General features: G+C 40.4%; 1 protein-coding gene across 1 annotated transcript in view; it reads left to right on the forward strand.

Annotated features, from left to right (window-relative positions):
- The window catches only part of LOC119732930, a 212,078-nt gene that overhangs the window by 64,138 nt on the left and 123,975 nt on the right, over positions 1-23,965 (forward strand). Inside the window, exons 41-52 of the mRNA XM_038206513.1 lie at positions 2,529-2,583; positions 3,248-3,503; positions 4,210-4,456; positions 6,557-6,614; positions 8,886-9,138; positions 10,044-10,290; positions 11,646-11,700; positions 16,933-17,188; positions 17,918-18,167; positions 19,197-19,251; positions 20,151-20,406; positions 21,345-21,499. Of these exons, the coding sequence (XP_038062441.1) occupies positions 2,529-2,583; positions 3,248-3,503; positions 4,210-4,456; positions 6,557-6,614; positions 8,886-9,138; positions 10,044-10,290; positions 11,646-11,700; positions 16,933-17,188; positions 17,918-18,167; positions 19,197-19,251; positions 20,151-20,406; positions 21,345-21,499 (2,143 nt within the window). The remainder of the gene's footprint in view (positions 1-2,528; positions 2,584-3,247; positions 3,504-4,209; positions 4,457-6,556; positions 6,615-8,885; positions 9,139-10,043; positions 10,291-11,645; positions 11,701-16,932; positions 17,189-17,917; positions 18,168-19,196; positions 19,252-20,150; positions 20,407-21,344; positions 21,500-23,965) is intronic.

Below are 23,965 nucleotides of genomic sequence, written 5' to 3' on the forward strand. Positions count from 1 at the left end.
CTGTGCGTGCACACATTCATGTGTACAAGCATTACATTCACTGTACGTGTGGATCTCTCAACAAAAGATAACACATGAACATAAACCTGTTTTCAGATATGTTGTGTGAACGTGCCCACGTCCACACTAGGTTTCCCCCTCTCTACGAAACAGGTTTAGAGGCATTTTGGGGTTCGGTTTATCTGTCGAAAAATATAGAGGAACACTCAAGGAACTCACAGTAAAAATAGTTGGGTTGAAAGAGTTTTCACAGAGTGAGTAAAATGAGGCATTTTTTAACTACAGTTTTTCTTAACTACACAAAAACAAAGGAATGTCCACACCAGGTATGCATGTAACGTAAGCATGCGTGCCCCCCTTCAGGTCCACATGACACGAAATGCACACACAAAATATTTCATGTTTTTGTCTCAAACTCATTGTATCTTTATGTGGATGCCTGGTGTATGACAGCAAATAGAAACTGTCTAACACTCTATTTGTAATGTGCTGGCACTAATGATAGACTTGTTCCGGCCTGCTGCTGTAAAAATAATACCTGATGCTGAAATAACAGGGAATAGTCTGCTTTAGACCACATCATTTTTGAGCGAGGGGTGTCAATCATCTGGACATTTGCTTACTGTTCGCGTGATTGAAATGTCTTCCTTTTATAATATATTTTCATTTTCAAAATGTGTTTGGTATGTTTTGTATATTATTTTCGTTTTACAATAATTCCTTAAACTGCACTCTTTGAGCCATGGATACAAAAAGTGTGAAGCCCCCTGAAAAGAAGGCGGCGACCAAACTATGTGTAGTTCCAACAATCACATGTGGGCGTGGTAGGTATTTGTGTACTTTGTGGCACTGGTAGGTATGTGTGTGTGGTTGTAAAAGGAGGAATAGACACAAAGGGAAACTAAATTACTATGTGCACAGGCCTAGGAAACCCTTATCATGTCATAAACATTAGCAATATACATGTAAACACATGTGTGCCCATGATTAGCCTAACAATAACATGTACATAACATGGTTAACATGACCACAAATTTGGAGGGAAAAGGGCCCAAAATACTTATATACACCCCAAACATTGGTAAAATAGCACAAGATTTATGAAAAGACCCTAAATACTCTCAGGAAACCTTAAATATACCCAGTAAAGTGCCCACAAACGTGTATAAACACGCGTATGGCATGACATGTAATTTCCATCATGTATACGTTATTACAGCTTAAATTGCAACCCAAAATAGATGAAGTAAATCCCCCCACATATCATATCTTAATCAACCACAATTGTACTCACTTTCTGTAATTCACGCACAGGGGGTATTTATAGTGAACCTGGTAATTGGATAATTAAGGCAAATGATGATGAGGAGTCATAAACAAGGATTTTACTGACCAAGAATTGACTGTAAACAACGTGATTCGATTAAAGGATTTGACGATAATAACAGTAAATCACAAGAGGGCGCTGCGGCTGCTGTTGTGTGCTCTGGTTGCGGGGACGCTTTCGCACACCCCCTGAAAAAAAATGAATTGTCCACACAACCAGAAAGAATGTACTTGTATGTTGATGCCTGGAAGTTTGGACGTTGATAAGTAAACATCGTGATAAACACGTATGTATTTTGACATTACGACTTACTGAAATTATGAGTTGAAACCTACCTGTCACTTCGAGGAAACTATTTTGTAATGTTTGTATTGAAGACAAAAAAAAAAATTCTTTTGTTGTCGTCTGTTGACACAAAGCTTTGATTTTCAGTAGCCAAACCATGCTCTCTCATGCAGTGGCGCACCCAGGATTTGAAAGGGGGGGGGGGCCTCACTTTTTTTTTCCAAATTATTTTTAGAAGTTTGACTTTTTTCAAAAAATGTTGCCCAAATTATTTATTTATTTTTTGTTCGTTTGGGGGGGGGGGGGGAACTATTTTTATGAAAGTGGTACCATGTACACCCCTATGATTGGCCACATTCCGGTACATATCACCACGGTAAAATTGTGGGACTAAATAACAAAATGCCCCCCCCCTCCAAACATGCCCAAAAAAATAATTACATGATGTAACAACCTCTTGGGAGGGGAACCAAGCCCCCCGAGGGCCCCCGTCCCCCCAATGGTGTGTGCCTATGCTCTCATGCACAGACACATCGCCTGACATTTGATATACATGTATTTCATAATGATAAAGATTTTGTTATTATTTTTGATTACTCAATAATACGTTGATATCGAGTAATCAAGTAATATGATATATCGATGGACTCTGGAGTCCACAGACAGGGTTATATATGCTTGTCTCACTATGCAACCTGCAACATATACTACATCGACTGATTACATCCATCTCTCTCCATTCTTAAGTGCTAGATTTGTGAGTTCTACAAGATTTATACAGCAAATTGACAAGTTATTTCTTGTGAAATTGAACGAAATTATCAAATTTTCTGTTGCAGGTTTTGACTAATGTCAAGTCTTGTGAAGAGCGGATCTGTTATTTTTTTTAGAAACCTAATGTTTATTAATTTTGCAGAGATATGTTTGGAGCCAGCAATGTGACATGGAGATACTTGCACCAAGTGAAAACAGTAAGTGGCCTTGTAAAATAATAATCACCCCTGTTTCATTAGTTTTATATGCATTTAATTATATTATATACTGTGCAAATTGTCACATACCTACAACATGTACATCTAATATTACCAGTTTTGGAAAATTATTAGTGCTTGATTTCTTTAAGGTATAAGACTACTTGTAGCTGTTAAAAGTAATGTACAATCATAAATACCTAAGACAGTTTACCCATACCTATTGGTCGAGAGCCCGTCACGTGGTCGGTCTTAAAAGGATGATTAAACAACACTTTTAACTAGTGTTACATGAAATTTGGACTCTTTTGAAATTTGGTGCCTTTTACTGTTTTATTGGTTGAACATTCACAATCCTCACGTAGGCATGCGCAATACTACCAGTGACGATTTTTTTTTTTGACCGAAAAGGTATTTATGAGTCGGAATAAAAATGTGCTTGGCCGGTATTAAACACTATGTTTAAGACCAGTTGGAGTCTGGATGGTGATAGTTACCCTTGCCCGAGGCTCAGATAATTAACAACCATTCAAATTCCTGCCGGTGTCAAACATAATTTTTAAAACCGGCTAAGCACACCATTATTCCCTAAATAATCTCTTACATTAATGCATCAGCAGAGATGTTCTGTAATTTGCAACCTGTACAAAAAATTCGTTGTCAGAATGTCCACTCTTAAGGCCGCCACCTCCATCCAGCCTGTTGACGTGTACAGTGGATGACCGCTGCCTGGGCCTGACATGCTGTGCCTCCCTTGACCTGATCTTCACTCAGCTGTCCACCACCGCTTACGCCCTCCTAGACCCCTGTGAATTCCAGCTGTCTGTCGGGCTGGGGTCCTGGTCCAAGAATCTCACGCTCTTTGAATACGACTGGGGAGTGGATAAGGTGCTGGATATCAGTGACTCTGTGCGCATAGAGTGAGTATTTATATGCACATGAGGATTCCAATCCTAAAGTCACTGGAAGAAAATTTAAAGTAGGATTTGATACACAGTAGCATATGCATGTATTGGCACTGCAGGGGAGGGGACCAACATTGGTAATTGTTTGGTAAAAAAAGTTGCCACATTTTTATTTTTATTTTTTCATTCGTAAAAGTGATAAAAAGTTGGGGAAGGTGTCGCTCTCAGTTGTAAGATGCTGGTGCTTTCTTTTCATGTCCCTTGCCCCAATCTCCCCCCCCCCCACCTCCCCGCTGGATACACCACAGTATTGGAGATTTTCTTTGTTTTACACTGAAGGAGTGATGAAACTCCAAAGACACAGTGTACATTAACTTAACATCCCTGTTTATATTAATTGTAAACATAGATACTCATTTAAAGAGGTTGTCGATTGCTGGAAATGATTTGCCTCATAGTCAAGATATCTAGAGCTTGAGACTTATTTAAACTTAAAAATTCAAGGATTGTTTGTTTCATATACTGTTGTGCCAGCTTATTATTAGAAACTATCTTGGAATGCAAATTGTCAGAATTTTAATACTGGAAAATGAGTTAATGCCCTTGCATGTATTTGGAAGAAATTAAGAATGGCATTTTTAATCTTTGAAAAACCAGAAGGAACCAGGACATTATAATTTCCCTAATTCTTTTTGGAAATCTGTTTTTTTTTTTGGTTCAGATATAATGTTGACAAGCTCAGTGAACAGAAGGAGTTCCTGATTGACCTGTCAGTAACCCTGTGCATAGACGGCGCCTGTCGACCCATCCACCTGCTGCAGGCAGCTCATGTACCCATACCAATCTGCAATCCCAATGCCACCTTCACCCTGCCTGGGGATGGTACCATATCTGGCTACCTGGATAGCTTGGCGGGCCACGTCACTGATGCAGCTGTAGACTTGGTACTAGACTATTTGGGTCTGAAGGTGAGATATCTGACCTACATCATGGGTCTGTTAGTGATTTATCAATGCCTTGTATGAACAGTATTGGCACTTCATAGCCACTGATGAAAGTCCCAGTGGAAGTAACTCACCACTCATGGTTTAAGTATGTATGGCATATTATGCAAGTACACAAACCTACCGGTACATGTGTAGCATCTTCACATGAGCATGATCAGTGGGAGGGACACACCACTCATGGTTTGTACATGTATGACATATTATGCAAGTACACAAACCTATAGCATCTTCAGATGAGCATCAGTGGGAGGGACACACCATTCATGGTTTGTTCATGTATGACATATTATGCAAGAGCATCAGTGGGAGGGACACACCACTCATGGTTTGTTCATGTATGACATATTATGCAAGTACACAAACCTATAGCATCTTCACATGAGCATCAGTGGGAGGGACACACCATTCATGGTTTGTTCATGTATGACATATTATGCAAGAGCATCAGTGGGAGGGACACACCACTCATGGTTTGTTCATGTATGACATATTATGCAAGTACACAAACCTATAGCATCTTCACATGAGCATCAGTGGGAGGGACACACCATTCATGGTTTGCTCATGTATGACATATTATGCAAGAGCATCAGTTGGAGGGACACACCACTCATGGTTTGTACATGTATGACATATTATGCAAGTACACAAACCTATAGCATCTTCACATGAGCATCAGTGGGAGGGACACACCATTCATGGTTTGTTCATGTATGACATATTATGCAAGAGCATCAGTGGGAGGGACACACCACTCATGGTTTGTTCATGTATGACATATTATGCAAGTACACAAACCTATAGCATCTTCACATGAGCATCAGTGGGAGGGACACACCATTCATGGTTTGTTCATGTATGACATATTATGCAAGAGCATCAGTGGGAGGGACACACCACTCATGGTTTGTGCATGTATGGCATATTATCATGATTATGGAAGTACAGAAACATATAGCATCTTCACATGAGCATCAGTGGGATCGAGGGACACACCACTCATGGTTTGTGCATGTATGACATATTTTGCAAGCCTAGTACACAAACCTAGCATCTTTACATGAGCATCAGTGCAGTGGGAAGGACACACCACTCACGATTTGTGCATGTACCGGTATAGATATTATGGAAGTACAAAAACCTATTGTAACAATGAGCATCAATGTGAGGGACACACCACTCATGATTCATGGAAGCACATAAACGTATTAGCATCTTCACATGAATATCAATTGGAGTGACACACCAGTAAGTTTACTGGTTTGTAGGCATGCCTGCAATCTTTCCTCGAATCAGCCGATTTCCTCACTTTTCACTTCACATTTATGCTATTAAAATTGGAAAAACATTGTACAAAGTCTTGTAAAGAGTGGAGTTTCCTCTTTTGTTAGTTAAAAGTTGCATGCCCGTGTATGGCATATTGTGCAAACCTGTAGCATCTTCACATGAGCATCAGGTACCATAAATATGTTCAAGAGTCCATCCCAGTGATGCCTCGCAACTGTGTCTTTGTATTGTCTAAGGGTACTTGTGCACAGAGTCAATACTAATCACATTCACACATTTGTGTTTAAGTTTGTCTTCTTTTTTCTCTTACTCTCTCTCTTGTCACTGCTAAAGTGAATGCTTTAGACAAACAAATTGTGCTCCAATTTCAATACACATGCTCATCCTTGATAAATGTATTGAGATTTATCAGTTCCAGCTATTTCTTGTAAACCTAAGTTCTTTCAAGTAATAGTGCTGAAAACAATCCTGAAAAGAACTGACTACCAGTACCATACCTAGGCTAGTAAACTAAATGCTTTTAGCATTTTTGAGAACTTAAAAATGAACACCTTTGTCTTCCACAATATCTGCTCCAATTTCATTTAAAGAAGTGAGAGGAAATGTGCCAAGTATACACAAGAAGCCTTAAAATTGAAAGCTGAACGAATACAGACTGTATTAAAAATGGAAGAATGTAGTTAACCAGATATGTTAACATTGAAATCTCAATGGTATTAATACATCATGGATGTGAGTAGATTTAACTGTTTTTTTCCCATCATTTTCATCTAGAACTTCCTGTCCAGAGACACCTGTTCTCTTCCTGCAGCACTCCCGGTTGGTGGTGACAGTAAGTACTGACATGTTGTACTGCAATAGAAAGACTTCAACAAACTTTTTCTGAGAGTCGTTAGTTAACCCCTAGGGTGTGTGACAATTCATATTAGAGTTGGAGAATTCAGGACTGTTGGGGTTAATTTTGAAAGACTCTGACAGAAAGATACCCCCAAAGTAGTCAATGGACATTTTTGACATAGCTTTCCCATGCCAAAGCCTCCTTAATGTCCGAACTTCTATTTTATGGCTACAGCTTCTATTTTTGCCATTGGTGCAAAATAATGAATAGCCACAGCTATTGGAAATAATAGTCAGTTCAAACAAAGCCTGAATTCAGTACTGTACTTGTCATTGCAAGTACTGGTATTATTCAAAAATTGAAGTAAATGACACACCTCCATAATTACAGACCCGTAGACAAGTCAATCTAAAAGGCAAATGAATGGCTTTCCTACTACATGAGTAGCTAGTGACTGACTGATGATTGAATTGTGATTGATGACATGTGATTGACTGACGATTGACTTGCGATTGACGGATGATGACTTGTGATTAACTGATGATAACTTGTGATTGACTGATGATCGACTTGTAATTAACTGATGATTGACTTGTGCTTGACTGATGATAACTTGTGATTGACGTATGATTTACTTGTGATTGTATGATTGACTTGTGATTGACTGATAATTGACTTGTGCATGGGCGTCGCGAGGGGGGGGGCAAGGGGGGGCACTTGCCCCCCCGGAAAAGCAAGAAAAAAAAGAAAGAAATAAAAAGGGAAGAAAAAAAAAGAAAAAGAAAAAGAAAAAGAGGCGCGAAGACAAAGTGGTGTAAATTTAATGAGTTGGGGGGGGGGCAAAATGTCTCTGCCCCCCTCTAAAACTGATAAATCGAGAATGTGTTGAGAAATACAAGCCATTTTTGGCAAAAAAATTTTTGCCCCCAGAAAAAATCCTGGCGACGCCCATGGACTTGTGATTGACTGATGATTGACTGATGATTGACTTTTGATTGACTTTTGATTGACTGATAATGATGTGTGATTAACGGATGATTGACTTGTGATTGACTTTTGATTTACTGATGATTGACTTGCGATTGACTGATGATCGCATTGTGAGTGACTGATGATGACTTGTGAGTGACTGATGATTGACGTGTGAGTGACTGATGATGACTTGTGAGTGACTGATGATTGACTGATGATTGAAATGTGAGAGATCGATGATTGAATTGTGATTGGAAGAAGATGATCACTTGTGATTGACTGATGATTGACTTGTGATTGACTGATGATGACTTGTGAGTGACTGATGATGATTTCATGGTGCAAACAAGAAGAGCAACGACAAATTTATACGTACAGCTCAAGTCAAAAATCTTCTAATTTAACCTATTCTCGCATTTATTTGCAAGCATACAGGTGTGAATAAAATTTTGATAACAGAACATAGAAATACTCAATTAGACATCTAAATAAGAACTTGTACAATCGAATAATACTTTCCACAACAAATTTCTTGACTCTAGATTACTCAAGGTTAAATATTGTTCTAAAAAGATAACAAAAAAGGTGTGTTTCTCTCAAATATCTCAGACTGGCAACAACTTGCTATACCAGTTGGTGACTTGAACTATCGGTAGGGCATATAGCTTAGTTACTACTGAAACATTGGCTTGACAAATAACTAGTATAAACGAAAGATCAAGTACAAATTCAAGGCATGAAAATGTGGAAATCATGGGCTACATTGACTTTGTGTACACAAATCTGAGAACACACACACCTACATTAATAAATCGGCAAAGCAGGACATAGATAATTTAAATGTGAGATATGAACAAGACAAATATATTTACAAAAGGAATTATATTATGCTGAACTTATAGAACCTAAATTACTCATTTAATTTGTTCTGGTTACCTGACAGGTTTTTATTTCCCGCACTTGAATCCTCGTATAAAATGCTCAACTGGAAGAATAATTATAAAAAACTACAGACTGATAAAAACATTCCAACCATCAAATTTAATTTGTTTTTACTTTGTGAGGAGTTTTTTTGTCTGGCTCGGCAGTCATCTCAACGTTGTTCAAACCACTTGTGATTGGCTGATGATGACTTGCAAGGACTTACATGTAACAACAGCCGCAGTAAATCCTGTTTTTGAGGTGTTCATCTAGTGCAATGTACAGTTTTCCTGGTTAAAACCTTCCAATGTATAGTTTTACATTTGCATGAGCACTCTTGTTTAACTCCCACATTTTAAATTCCTGTTTCAGGTTGTCCTGTGCAGATTCCTGTCGGCCTTCCCAACTTGTCCTGTCATATCAGCAGTCGTTGCACAAGTCTCCACTGCTGTCTGAATCTAGACTTGAAGGTGACTCAGATCAGCTCCAAGGCCTGGTTCATCATTGACCCCTGTGACTATACGCTGTCTGTCGGGCTGGAGTTGTGGTTCTTCAATGTCTCCCTGTTTTCTTACAAGTGGGGAATGATGGAAAGTTTCATGATTGGAGATGCCCTGAGTGTCAGGTGAGTTTATATGGATAAGAATATATTTCCAAACTAAAATACAACTGGTGATTTTCTTTGAGCTCTGTGAATGTTTTCATAACTGTGACATCTAAGCCAATAAACTAGCAAAAAGAAATCGAAAGACCAACTTTAACACCAGAATGATAATTGTAGAGAAGAAGTTAATACCCTCACTGACACCACAGTTGACATCCTCTTTATAACATTACATAAAAACACTATGTTAAGGGTTTTCCAACTTTCACTCGGGAGGTAACACACTGAGTATACAGTGTTTAAAAACGTCGGTGAAGGGCAAAACCTAATTTGATTTACAAATGTATATCACCCCGACGCAAAATACCATCTTATAATAGTTTATGCGGTACTCGCTGCTATGTACATCAGATTCGAACCGGCCAACCGATCCCTTTAGCTCGGTGGTCGAGTGGTAAGACATCTGCACTAGAAAGCAGGAGGTCGTGGGTTCGAGTCTCACCCGAGTGATTTTTTCCAACTTTCACTCGGGAGGTAACACACTGAGTATACAGTGTTTAAAAACGTCGATGAACGGCAAAACCTAATTTGATTTATATCACCCCGACGCAAAATTCCATCTTATAATAACAGTGTTCTTCCTGTTCAGAAAGTTGGAGTGTTTGATAAGGTAAATTCAGGTACAGTGTATCTTGATTCAAATCCGTGCCCCCACCCGAACCCCCTTTTTTTGCAATTTGGTTTTGTTTCCTGAGACTGATTGACAATTATCTCTGTGTTTTTTGGAAGTACCTGATGTGATGATTTGTTGTGACACCATGTATACTGAGGACAAAATCTTGACCGTTTTGTGTTTTCAGTCAATTTTAACAGTGGAATTTAAAGAATTCTGACAAATAAGTACAAATTTGATTCATTTTGTCCAGGTTTTCCATTGACAAGCTTGACGCCACCAAGGAGTATGAAGTGGATCTGGCCTTCTCTCTCCTCATCGATGGCATCACTACAGACTTCCCCATCATGGCTGACCAGAGAATCCCAATACCTCTCTGTAATGCTAACTTCTCCCTGGCGTTGCCTGGGGATGGCTCGGTCAAAGGTTTCCGGAAGGAGCTAGGAGACAATGTGGGACAGTCAGCTATCCAGCTGGTACTGACAAAACTCAACCTACAGGTAAGATTGATGCACTGGAACACCAAAGGAGGATAGAGTGTCTTTCAAAAACAAACAGAAAAAGGGCTAAAGTAAAGGGGGGGGGGGTGGCTAAAATATCATAAGCAACACCCCTAGTATCACATCAGATCCACACCCTCCCCCCTCCACCCCTCCTTTCCTGCTTTTCCAATTTGTCATGACCTGGTCGGCTGTCCCCAAATACAAGGCCTGGGTGCACCATTAGATTGAAATGACACTTTGCCAACTGAAATGTATACTTCTTGGACCAGTTGTAGGTCTGCTAACTGTAAGAATCCTTGATAACTGTAGCAGAATATTCTGGGGTACCTACCGGTTAGCATATGTCACGGGTCAAGGAATTTTGGCTTGTGTGCATACATGCATCCTGTATCTAAGGATTCCCACCGAGTCACAGAATTTCTTTGCAGAATATCTGTGGTAAGCCTTACCATGAAATTGGGCCCTTTGGTGTAATGATCAGAACTTTTGTAGAAGCTGACAGCTGTCCAGATAAAATAGGGATTATACTGGACTATCTTTGAAACTTTTGATGTTTAACCAAGTCAACCAAATAAAGTATATATACATGTTGGTACCCCCTCCCCCCCCCCAAAAAAAAAAACCTGGAACATCGTACTTCCACTAGCTTGAGACTCAAACCACCTGTACCAATTGATGAAGAATCTTTTTAGACATGTTAGAAGAAATATGATACCAAAATCTATCGATTTGGTCCACTAGTTTTTGTTGCAGATCCTATTTTGTGAAGCACACATCTTTCATGTAGGTATTACTACATAACAATTAATCCCTCTATCCAATTAAATGAGATTCGCAGGCACAGTTTAGTAATTCATCAGAACAAAATGACTCCCGACTGTGTGAATGTGAAACTGTCTACTGGACCGAATCGGGCGATCTTGGTATCATTGTTCTTTTAACAGAATTCACCATGCAATTGTTTGAATCTCAGGGTAGCGGAAGTACGCCGTTCCTGTTTTTTTTTGGGCCACCATGTATAAGGGGAAATTGGATTCTGACAAGTGCATTTGTCTTATTAAGCTTACTTTTGAGTGAAAATGGAGGAATAACCTTTTTCCAAATTTGGCTGTTGTTATATTAGCAGGAATATCACATTCAAACGCTTAATATTTGAGATACTACTCTAATGCTACTAGTACTAGCATTAGGTCTGTGTAATCATGTTTTACTTACATTTCTTACATGTATGTTGTATTTCTTACATGATGATATTCATATTTTCTTTTTTGTACCTTAATCTCCTTTTTGAATTATTTTTCCTCAATGCGTAGAGTTTATTTCTATTTCTTATTGATCTGTCATTTTCTCAGGATACGATCATTGGAACGACATGCCAGCTGCCTTCACAGATAACGACAGGCATCCGTAAGTCTGTTTGTGATTGATTGGTTTCTGCTTAGCAAACAAATTTTGAAACGTGGCCCAGTCAAGGGAGGATCCAGGACACAATTTTTTGGGGGGGGGCCCAAAAAAAATTTGGTCCCCCAAAAAAGTGGGTCAAAAAATTACGGCGTGGGGTTCGGGGCCCGCTTAAGGGCCCCGAAAGAATTTTGGATTCTAGATCCTCTGTGGTGCGATCTGAGGCAATTTCTGACCACTTTTACCAATGTTTTTTTTGGGGTAAGATGGTGGTGTACTCATTGCCTGCCTTTATTGGGATGTCACATAAAAAAAAAAAAAATTGGTTTCGTTTTTTGGGGGGGGCCATGGCCCCCTTTGGCCCCGCCCTTGGGTCCAGTCAGTGGTAAACTCAATATTGCTGTAACAGTGACCTGGTATTGGTTGAGCTCACATTGTTGAGCTCAGATTGAGCTGCTGACTTCTAAAGGTATGCATTTACGGGAGGTACAGGAACGTATCATGCTCTGTAGTACATGCACGTGAATTCGTGCCAGTTCCAAAGTGCTGCATGAATGCAGTCTTCAGATATTGTAGATACCTTAACAAAGTTCTCTCCGTGCTTTCATTTTTAATGCGTCACGTAATCGAGGCCAAGATCCTTGGTAAACAAATTTGCTACTAAATGTACATTTGCAATTAATCGGCAAGTACCAGCCACTTCATAAAAAAGACGAAAGATCAACAATGTTTGTATAATGCATGTTCATGTATACACGAATCCTGGAAACTTTTGATGTCAACACAACTCTGCCGATCTTGGACGTTTGGAAGTAGCTTCTGAAGTTGATACATTGCCAATGAATCCCTACCTACAAAATTTTACAGTAATATTTGTATATAATTTTCCTGATCTTTTGCCCATCCACCAGTCTCAGAATATCTTCGCAGGACTGTGTCAGTCAATAGTTAGTAAATTGCGATCAAATGAAAAATATAAATCAAACCGCACCCCCTTGCTGACATTTATATCCCTGCACCTAAAACATCACTTGGAGTCGTGGAATAAGGAAATTGAGACCAATTTGCCAATCAAAGGACAGTACTGTCATTCAGTAAGCACATGCTCATCTACAAGGGAATTCCCCAAGATGAAATAGCTTGCTATGGTGAGCCACGTTACGGCTCCACAGTACATGTGACGGGTGGTCATGCATTATGCATTTTAGTGGACTCCATTTACATTCGGTTGGACTCCATGCCATGCGGCCTAGGGCAGCATACAGTTCTACAAAAGTGACAAAATTGATGTGACGTTTTAAAAATAAGCAGTGTTCCGTATGAAACATGTCCGTCAAAACAAAAACAGGCCTGATATTTCCTTATGAAATGTCAGAGACAAATTTGCTTCCCTTTGGCTACAAGGAGCCCCCCCCCCGACACATTTCAATTCATTAGAGGCATAGTCCAATATGGAAAGAGTCATGAAGACGTGTACAATGCGATGTATGACCCACCATGGCGTGCTCGATCTGCATGCTTGCACCATAGAGCAAGCAACAGATCTATGCTTGCAGGAAGGAAAGATCCATGGTCTACACAATTTGTTTGTTCCTATCCTGCAATGCAATTACCTGTCAAAGTAAGCAAGCATTTATAAAATTATGCGCAATGACCAGGCGCGGATCCAGGGGAGGGCCGCGGGGGCACGTGCCCCCCATCAAATTTGAGTCCAAAAAAAAAAAAAGGAATAGAAGGGGGAAAAAGAGGGGAAGTGAGGGAAGGAGGACGGAACCTCCCTACAAAAATACCGGCGCCGATATTAAACATGAGTCTGCAAACATTGCGTACTCGACTCGAGAAGCTTCGAAATAAACCGCGATCCCATCGTACGTACCCGTACCGTACTACTAGTACGTACGTATGTACGTATTACCCTGCATATACCGTTATTAAATGCGATTCATACGAACGTATATACACGATTTATTCTCTACGAACATGCAGCTTTATGTGCGCGACAAACACACGTTGCGCAGTGCTCTTTGGACCACACCATTGGTCAAGGGTGTGTTTTAGTAAGAACAATTTGCCAGCAGTTCCACGCGCTTTTGAATTACAAATTATACTTTTTTTCACGGAGTCCAAAACATGTCCTTGTTTTAAATTGACTTCTTCAACGTCACGTTATCATATAATTTTCGTAAAGACTTTATTCGAGAAACGATGTGAAACCCTGAAAAAATTGAAAAAACCCCTGAAGGTCATGGATCCGTCCGTAAAACGTTTTTTTAACGAAGAAAGTTGAGATCCAAAAGTTGGGTTTGACGTTACTACGCTATGCAGAAAATATAAATCTGATAAGTTTTGTACATAAAAGAGATTTGTTTGTCTGAGGACAAAGACAATCAGCAGTTATTGCCCAAAGGCAAGTTTTAGCACTCGAGACATGCTCTTGCAAGCTAGACGGAACGCAAGTGTGTTGCTTTTTGAATGGCAAGCGAGATAAATTTGATCGTAGTTCGCCAGTGGCGACGCGGGCCGGTATCCGTGCCGGACCGGGAGGTATACACCTATTCCCGATGTCTATTTCTCAATGTTATCATCAACAATTATTTACTGTAATTTTTTTTTACAAAACTAAATGACGAATCCACCTTCAAAATTGTACCCTGTGGAAATTGCAATCATGGTGCCGAAAGACCCGATGTCTATTATAATGTAAAGACCAGACGCAGTGTCTCACACAATTTGTCTTGCTGCACCGCCGATCTGCCGATGGTTTATTTACAAATACATGCACGTGTAATAGGCCCTGTTCTTGAAATTGAAACTGGACTGAATTAAAAGAACATTTCTTTAAAATGTTTGGGCATTTTACATCATGCAAAAAAAAGAGGGAGAAACTTGGATGACCGTATGATTAATTTCTGTAGTCATGAGATAAAACTGAGCTGTGCAGTTACAATGCAGGCTAATTGCTCCTCAGTTTTAGTTTGATTAAATTACACTAATTTTAAACTTGAATTCAATTAACATGTTCAAGCAGTTTCTTTTTGTTGATAAACTGAAAATTTCAACTTGAAACAAAACATTAGAAAGCATCCTTACACCAGTTTACAAACTAAGTTTTTACAATTCCTTTTTCAAAAAATTTAATGCACGAAGACATGCAGGCGAAAATACATGGTATGAAGTGAAGAACAGAAGAAACTGAGAAGGCTTGTAAAAGCAAGATTATATTTTAATCAATGAAAAAATCTTATAATCTTAAAACAATTTACTCAAATAACTCCGGAGAAGAGGGGCCAGGAATTGCCTCAGATTGCACCACAGAGCATCTAGAATCCAAAATTTCCCGGGGCCCTTAAGCGGGCCCCGGACCCCACACCGAAACATGATCGCGCTCCGCATTGGTCTTCGGAAAAATGCCCTATACTCATCCTTGCAAGATACAATTCTTTTTCAAAAATAAGCACGGAAATAACTATGTAGACGAAAATGTTTGGTTGTACAAGTGAAGAACAGAAGAAACTGAAAAGGCTTGTAAACGCAAGAGTATATTATAAACCAATGAAAAACATCCTTATAATCTTAAAACGTTTTGCTCAAATAACTCGGGGTAAAAGGGGCAAGGAATCCCCTCGGAATACACCACAGAGCATCTAGAATTCTAAATTTTCCGGGGCCCTTAAGCGGGCCCCGGACCCCACGCCGTAAGACAGGCGTGATCAGCCCTGGCATTAGTCCTCGGCGCAAATGCCACAACACATCGTTGCAACAGTTTACAAAACGAAGTCAATACAATTCCTTTTCCAAAATAAAAAGCAAGAAAATATAAAGACGAAAAATGGTTTTCGACTTTCAAGCACACAGTAACTTAAAAATTGTAAAAGTAAGGGTATGTTTTACAAAAATCCTTAAAATCTTAAACACTTTTGCTCAACCAATTCAGGGGAAAGGAGCCAGGAATCGCCTCAGATTGCACCACAGAGCATCTAGAATCCAAAATTTCCCGGGCCCTTAAGCGGGCCCCGGACCCCACGCCGTAAGGGCTTCGCGCTCCGCGCTCGCATTATTTATGGGAGCAAATAATTTTGCTCCAACAGTGTGCCCCCCGTCAAAAAAAATCCTGGATCCGCGCCTGATGACGATCAAGGAATCATCTGGCTGAAATTATCCATGTATCCTGTAGTCGTTTTTTTTTTTTTCTGGGCTGTTTCAGCAGTCAGCCGAAACAGCCTTTGTTTTCGTTAAGATTTGTTTTTTTTGTTCTTTTTCAGTCATTTTGCCCATAGAATTTGTACACGTTTTTTTGTTACCGGCACTTTGGGCACTAAAATCAATCCGATTGACTTTATACGTGGCACACACTTAGACCAGCATCTGAAGTTGTGTGCCAAACATTGACATCATCGTGACGTCATCATGAGTCACGTGACGTCACATTATATGCAATTTTGCTGTTGTGACCATTTTCTAGCAGAATTCGGCTAGATCTGACAGATTGGGCTATATCTCCAGAACTACAGGTCGATTGGGTTGAAAGTTGGTAACCGGAATGTTTTATAGATGAAAATTTAAGTGACGTCACGATGACTTCATCATGTGACATGTGACGTCACAATATAGTTGCATATTTTGAAGGCCTGTATCTCCATGACTGCAGGTCCGATTGGGTTGAAACTTGGTGTGTACCTAAACCGGGATGTGTTATAGATGAAAATTTAAGTGACATCACGATGACGTCATCGCGTGACATGCAAGGTCATATTAAAAATTGCATATTTTAAAGGCCAATATCTACAGACCTACAGGTTTGATTGGTTTGAAACTTGGTACGGTATGTACCTAAACCAGGGTGTGTTAAAGATGAACATTTAATTGATGTCACGATGATGTCATCACATGACATGTGACCTCATTAAAAGTGCATATTTTGAAGGCCAATATCCACAGAACTACAGGTCTGATTATGTTGAATGTTAATGTGTATCTAGACCGTAATGTGTTATAGATGAAAATTGATGTAACATCATTATGACGTAATCACCTGACATGTTACATCATAGTTCAAAGCCTTATGAGAATGTAATCACCTATTATATTCCACCATTTATTATAAACAGAAACTTTGTACACATCCTTCCTTGATGAAACTTATACTTGAAACTTTACATGTCACATGTCGCAAAAAGTTACCGAAACAGCCCTGTGTTTGTCCACAAACATAAATCTAGTTTCTTTCTTTTTTACTAGAATGCCCATTGATCTCTCTACCCTTCCTGGAGAATGTCGTCCAATGTTCCATCGACGATCGCTGCCTCGGCATTCAATGCTGCATCCAATTGGACTTTGTCATCACTGAGCTCTTGCTGAGTGCAAGGATTGAAGTCGACCCTTGCAAATTCCAGCTGTATGTGGCCTTTGAGAACTGGGAACTGAACATCACTCTCTTCAGCTACACCTGGGGAAAGGAGGAAACTGTGAATATTGGAAACGCTGTAATGTTGAGGTGGGATTGGTTCTTATGTTTCTTCTGTTTGTTAAGGATTGGAGATTTGGAGAAAAAAAATGAAAATAAAACACTCCTTAATTTGTAAAAATGGACTCGAAAAATATAAGGTACTGATTTAAAATAAAACTTAAAAAGCCATTTATCCCTTACCCTACTAGACCCTCCAACGCATGCCAATATGTGCCTCAAGAAAAACTCCTATGTTTTTTGCATGGCCCACCAATATCTGCCATGTCATTTCAAGGGTAACTGGACAGGCACTCCAATACATGCCACAGAGAACAATGAGAGTCCTCTGATAACAAAGTGAGTGCCCCCAGCTGGTCACTATCAGGCACCCTCCAGGGCCTCCAACTCCTGCCAATTGGAGCCTTCACTGTTAAATCTAACTATCTGCCAATAAACTGCAGATGGAGGGCATTGGCATAACCAACTGACATGCAGTAAACTACCCTCAGAGAGTAAGGGTTAAGATGTTGCATATGAATTCCATTTCAACTATGTCCATGTATAAAAATATGACAAAATGGGGGCCTTAATTGAAGCACTGATACACAAGTATAGGAAACTATTCATTAAAGTAGTTCTTTTGGCCGAGAACTACTGGTGAGCACTACTTTAATTTATATGTCCCTATAAAAATATGACACTTTTAATGCCAGTGAAAATTACCTTGTTTAATTTGCCCCCCTAATAATTCAAATTTGTAACATTTGCTTTTTTCAGCTATTCCATTGAGAAGCTGACAGCCAAGAAAGTCTTCTCTGTGACTTTGAGTCTCACGTTGTGCATTGATGACACCTGCACCATGAACCTAATACTTGACCACGTCTGGGTTCCTATACCCCTGTGTAATACTAATGCTACATCATTCACCTTGCCTGGTGATGGCACAGTGGAGGGATTCATACGAGAGCTAGGCGGTCGCATCGGAAACTCTGCCATTGACCTGGTGCTGGAGAAGTTTGGCCTGAGTGTGAGTGTGCATCACTGATCTCTATATAAAGACTGGATAGCGGATATCCATACACCAGTCACACAGTAGACTTTGCATATTGACCAATTTGCCCCTGGTCTCACGAAGATGGCTGCGTGTATTACGAACATTCCACGTGTATACACAGCGCGCTTTGTTTCAACAGTTGACGCGCATATTGGTCACGTACACATATTATGTTGTTCTAAAAAGGTCACATTTCCGTAGTGATTATTATTTCCAAAACACAGAAAAAGTGAACGGCGGCATTAAAAAAGTAAACCACGACGTTAGAAAAATTGTAAACCTTGGTCAGTGGTGGTGGTAAAAATATAAGTTAAGTGAACCGCGATGTTACAAAAGAAATCATGCTGTCTATAAAGACCGCAAATTGTCCTTTGTAGATCACCAGCCAGTCTCACCAATATGGCGTCAAATTCATTCATTGTATGGCTCTTTATCCGCTATCCAGTCTTTATTATAGAGATCAGTGGTGTGCATAGTGTGTTTCAGTTGTCGCATTGGCTTTTAACCACTGTCCTATCCAAGGTTACTGGAGATGGCTAATCTCTTTCATAAAATATTATAAAGGAATTGCAAAGATTGTGGGTAGCCTACCACATGATCGGATTGAATTGATTATAGTGGTGGATCTATAGAGGTAAAAGGGGTTAAACCCCTCCCCCTTGTGGTGCGCATAAAAAAATATATATAAAAAAAATGTTAGTATCCTCCACTCATAATCAATACATTCTCTTAAATAGCCTCAAAATGCAAATCACCTCTAAAAGGGACACCCAACTTCAGTACCCATTCATAGCTTAACCCCTGCCCCCTTGAGTAAAACCTGGATCCGCCCCTGTGTCTGGTTAGTGGAGGGAAAAAGGCAATCTGGACACAGATTGGCACAATACGATGTTCCATTGCTTCATACATGTGCACACCTACATGTAGCTTTTGGAATTTATCTAAATGCATACATTTTTGTGAAGTAGGTATAATCTCTTTCTGCTCTTAACCCCACTGCAGCAATATCTGCAGAGTGCACCTTGTGACAGGGGAACACCAGGCACTTTGAGGAGTGGTAAGTGTGATCTGGTACCTAAATGGTGTCAAAAATAAGAGTAGGACTTTTAAGAACAAACCTCGCACAAAACAGGGCACTGAACGTATCGGTATTTCCTCCATTCAGACCTTTATACCATGAAAGACCCATGAAAGACCTGTTGACATTCACTGCTGTTGTCTACCATACAATTTCATACAAGAACCATATACCAAATCTTAGGTTCCAAGAAGTTCAATTTGCTAATTTTGTAATCTTCCTCCGTAACCCACCTCAGAGCTGTATATTGTGACTTAGTTGTTTTTGTTTTTCATAATTATTGTCTTTCAATATCTGTCAGCATCTCCAAATCTTATCTGTACATTGTCACTGTCACTGTTGTTATTTGACACTGCATGATTGCAGTCATTCCCGGCTTGTCAGGCATTGGTGTCACCCAGATTCTTGACTTCCTCACATGCAATGTCACCTATTATAGGCTGATTCATCACTATCGGTGTCATTTGTAATATTCGTTATTGATTCTCTTTCTTCAAGAGTGTCCAACCATTGGTTAAGCTTCCTTAACCATTGGTTAAGCTTCCTTAATTCCTCGCATGCAATGTCACCTATTACAGGCTGAATTGTCACTGTCACTGTCGTTTGTAAGATTTGTAATTGATTCTCTTTCTTCAAGGCTGCCCAGCTATTGATATCACACAGCTTTCTGACGTCCTTACATGCAATGGCACCTATTACAGACTAAATTGTTACTGTCACTGTCATTTCTAATATTTCTAATTGATTCTCTTTCTTCAAGGCTGTCCAGACATTGATGTCACCCAGCTCCCTGACTACCTCCCATGCAATTTCACCTTTTACATGCCGAGTTGTCACTGTCACTGTCTTTGTAATCCATGTATTTGACTCTCTTTAAGGCTGTCCAGCCGTTGATGTCACCCAGCTGCCTGACTTCCTTTCTTGCACTGTCACTGACTCGTGCCTGGGCATCAGATGCTGTCTGGAGATGGACTTGAAGATAACGACTCGCTGCGTCAATGCCTGGGTCATCCTGGATCCCTGCAACTTCACCCTGTCTGTGGGCTTTGAGAAGTGGGAACGTAGTGTCACCTTGTTCCACTACCCACTGGGTGATGTCATGGAGGAAGTTGTGAATGGCGTCCTGACAGTAAGGTATGACAATATATCTTTGTATCTTTGGAGATACCATTATCGTTAAATTCTGTGTTTTGTGCATTTCCCTGACAACTGTCCCAGAATTTTGAATTTTAAATTAGTGTTATTGCAAGTATCAGTTTTTCCCACAACAATGCGTGTCAACTTGGATGGTCATGCAGGATTCCTTTGCAAATTGTTTTTAAAGAAATGAAAAATCACGTAAACCTGACAGTAAGGTATGACATTATATCTTTGGTATCTTTGGAGATACCATTATCGTTAAATTCCGTGTTTTGTGCGTTTCCCTGACAACTGTCCCAGAATTTTGAATTATAAATTAGTGTTATTGCAAGTATCAGTTTTTCCCACAACAGTGCGTGTCAACTTGGATGGTCATGCAGGATTCCATTGCAAATTGTTTTTAAAGAAATGAAAAATCGCGTAAACCTTCCAACCCTTGTTTGAGCTACTTTAAAAATATTAACCATTCATTAAAAAGGAATGCAGTCAGTGACTGCATGTATTCCCATTTCCCATTTCCCATTTGAAGGCCTATGTGTTGTTCGTTTGAACATTGTCCAATAATTATTGGTACCAGAGATGAGTCATCCTTGCCAAGTGTTTACACAAAACTTAAAAGCTGGCAGATTAATGGATTAACGGGGGAACAAAGGCCACAGCCGTAGACGATGTGTATTGTGCATTTCAGCATTTTTTTTGTAATGGTAAACCGCTTGGCAATTGAGTTCGTTTGTGTGCCATTGCGTGCAAGTCCGTGCCGATGTGAGCAGATGTGTGCCGATGTGAGCCAATGGGTTCAAAATCTTCTTTGTTTGAGCTTGCCAGCATGTGGACGCGTGTGCCCCCCCCCCCCCCCCCCACATCACTAGTTCCTAATAGTTTAACATTGTTACATTTCCTTCTGACTGTGTAATTTGCATTTAAACACATAGATGGCGAGTGGCTAAGATCACCGAAGACAAGCAGTTTGAGATAGACTTGTCCCTAGTCTTTTGTGTAGATGGAGCATGTGACACCTTGACAGTGTTTGCTGGCAGTCGTCTGCCCATACCGCTGTGTAACACCCGAGATACATTCGCTCTGCCTGGTACGTTTACAGCACACTTCTATGGCCAACGACTTTGAGTTGTTGTGATATATTGTCATTGATCAAAAGTAAAGTTCACAAATTCCATTGTGATGGCAAGTCAATTTTAACAATTTCATTTTATATTTGTTGCATTTCACATATACTTTCAAAAGTTTGTTTCAGTAATGAGAAGGAATTACATGTAATAAACAGTTTGGTGGCACTGGTTATATTATGTATTCTGTGTATGTTCCCTTAAACCGGACATCAACACGATTGCTTCTTTGCACGTAGAAAGACACTTGAAAATAGTCAAGTGTGTTGTAGTCCCTTCACTGACACCCTAGTGCATGCAAGCCATCCTACACTCTGACTCTCCATAGATGTCTCACGGCACCATGTAGTGAATGCAAGACAGCATCTAGTGAATGCAAGGCATCCTTCACTCTGACTCTCTATAGTGGTATTATTTTCCTTTATTGCACCCCATCGATCCATTAAGCCCTTCCCCGTGATGTTTTGTCAAATAACAACTCAGATAACTGTCCAACAAAAGTCCAACGTTTGCATTTGCATAAGAAGTTCACACTGGGAACATGTAATGTGACAGTTGGGAGGTGCACTTGTTGTTGCCCTTGTGTCCAGTATGCAGGATCGAATGGATTGCTCATCACCATCTAGTGAATGCAGGGCATCCTTCACTCTGACTCTCTTTAGTGTTCTCACATAATCATCTAGTGAATGCAAGGCATCCTTCACTCTGTCTCTCCATACTGGTCTCACAGCATCATATTGTGCATGCAATGCATTCTGCTCTCGGTCTCTCTATAGTTTTCTAAGAGCACCATCTAGTGAATGCAAGGCATCCTTCAGTCTGACTCTCTATAGTGGTCTCACAGCATCAACTAGTGAATGCAAGACATCCTTCACTTTGATTATCTATACTGGTCTCACATCACCATCTAGTGAATGCAAGGCATCCTTCAGTCTGACTCTCTATAGTGGTCTCGCAGCACCAACTAGTAAATGCACGGCATCCTTCTGAATCTCTATAGTGGTCTCCAAGGGCGGATCCAGGGGGGGGGGGGGGGCCAAAGGGGGCCATGCCCCCCCCCCCAAAACGAAACCAATTTTTTTTGTTTTAATGTGACATCGCAATAAATGCAAGCATTGAGTACACCACCATCTTTTCCTCAAAAAACATTGGTTAAAGTGGTCAGAAAATGCCTTAGATCGCCCCACAGAGCATCTAGAATCCAAAAAAATTTCGGGGCCCTTAAGCGGGCCCCGAACCCCACGCCGTAATTTTTTTGACCCACTTTTTTGGGGGACCACATTTTTTTTGGCCCCCCCCAAATTGTGTTCTGGATCCGCCCTTGGTGGTCTCACAGCACAATCTAGTGCATGCAAGGGATTCTGCACTCTCTCTCTCCATAGTGGTCTCCCAGCATCATCCTGTGCATGCAAGGCATTCTGCTCTCGGTCTCTCTATAGTTTTCTAAGAGCATCATCTAGTGAATGCAAGGCATCCTTCAGTCTGACTCTCTATAGTGGTCTCACAGCATCAACCAGTGAATGCAGGGCATCGCTCACTCTTACTCACCATAGTGGTCTCACAGCACCATCTAGTGCATGCAAGGTATCCTTCACTTTGATTCTCTATACTTGTCTCACAGCATCGTATAGTGAATGCAAGGCATCCTTCACTCTGACTCTGTATACTGGTCTCACAGCACCATCTAGTGAATGCAAGGCATCCTTCACTCTGACTCTCTATTGTGGTCTCACAGCACAATCTAGTGCATGCAAGGGATTCTGCACTCTGTCTCTCCATAGTGGTCTCACAGCATCATATTGTGCATGCAAGGCAGTCTGCTCTCTGTCTCTCTATACTTTTCTAAGAGCACCATCTAGTGAATGCAAGGCATCCTTCACTCTGACTCTCTATAGATGTCTCACAGCATCATCTAATGAATGGAAGGCATTCCGCCCTCTGTCTCCCTATAGTCGTCTCACAGCATCGTCTAGTGAATGCAAGGTTTCCTACACTCTGACTCTCTATAGTGATCTAAAAGCATCATCTTGTGAAGCAAAGCTCTACACTCTGACTGTAGTGGTCTCATAGCATCAAATAGTGAATTCAAGGCATCCTGCAGTCTCACTCTCTAAAGTGTTCCCACTGCATCGTCTAGTGAATGCAAGGCATCCTTCACTCTCATTCTCTATAGTGGACTCGCAGCATCAACCAGTGAATGCAGGGCATCGCTCACTCTTACTCACCATAGTGGTCTCACAGCACCATCTAGTGCATGCAAGGTATCCTTCACTTTGATTCTCTATACTTGTCTCACAGCATCGTATAGTGAATGCAAGGCATCCTTCACTCTGACTCTGTATACTGGTCTCACAGCACCATCTAGTGAATGCAAGGCATCCTTCACTCTGACTCTCTATTGTGGTCTCACAGCACAATCTAGTGCATGC

Source organism: Patiria miniata, unplaced genomic scaffold, assembly GCF_015706575.1.
Source record: "Patiria miniata isolate m_02_andy unplaced genomic scaffold, ASM1570657v1 HiC_scaffold_1, whole genome shotgun sequence".
NCBI lineage: Eukaryota > Metazoa > Echinodermata > Asteroidea > Valvatida > Asterinidae > Patiria > Patiria miniata.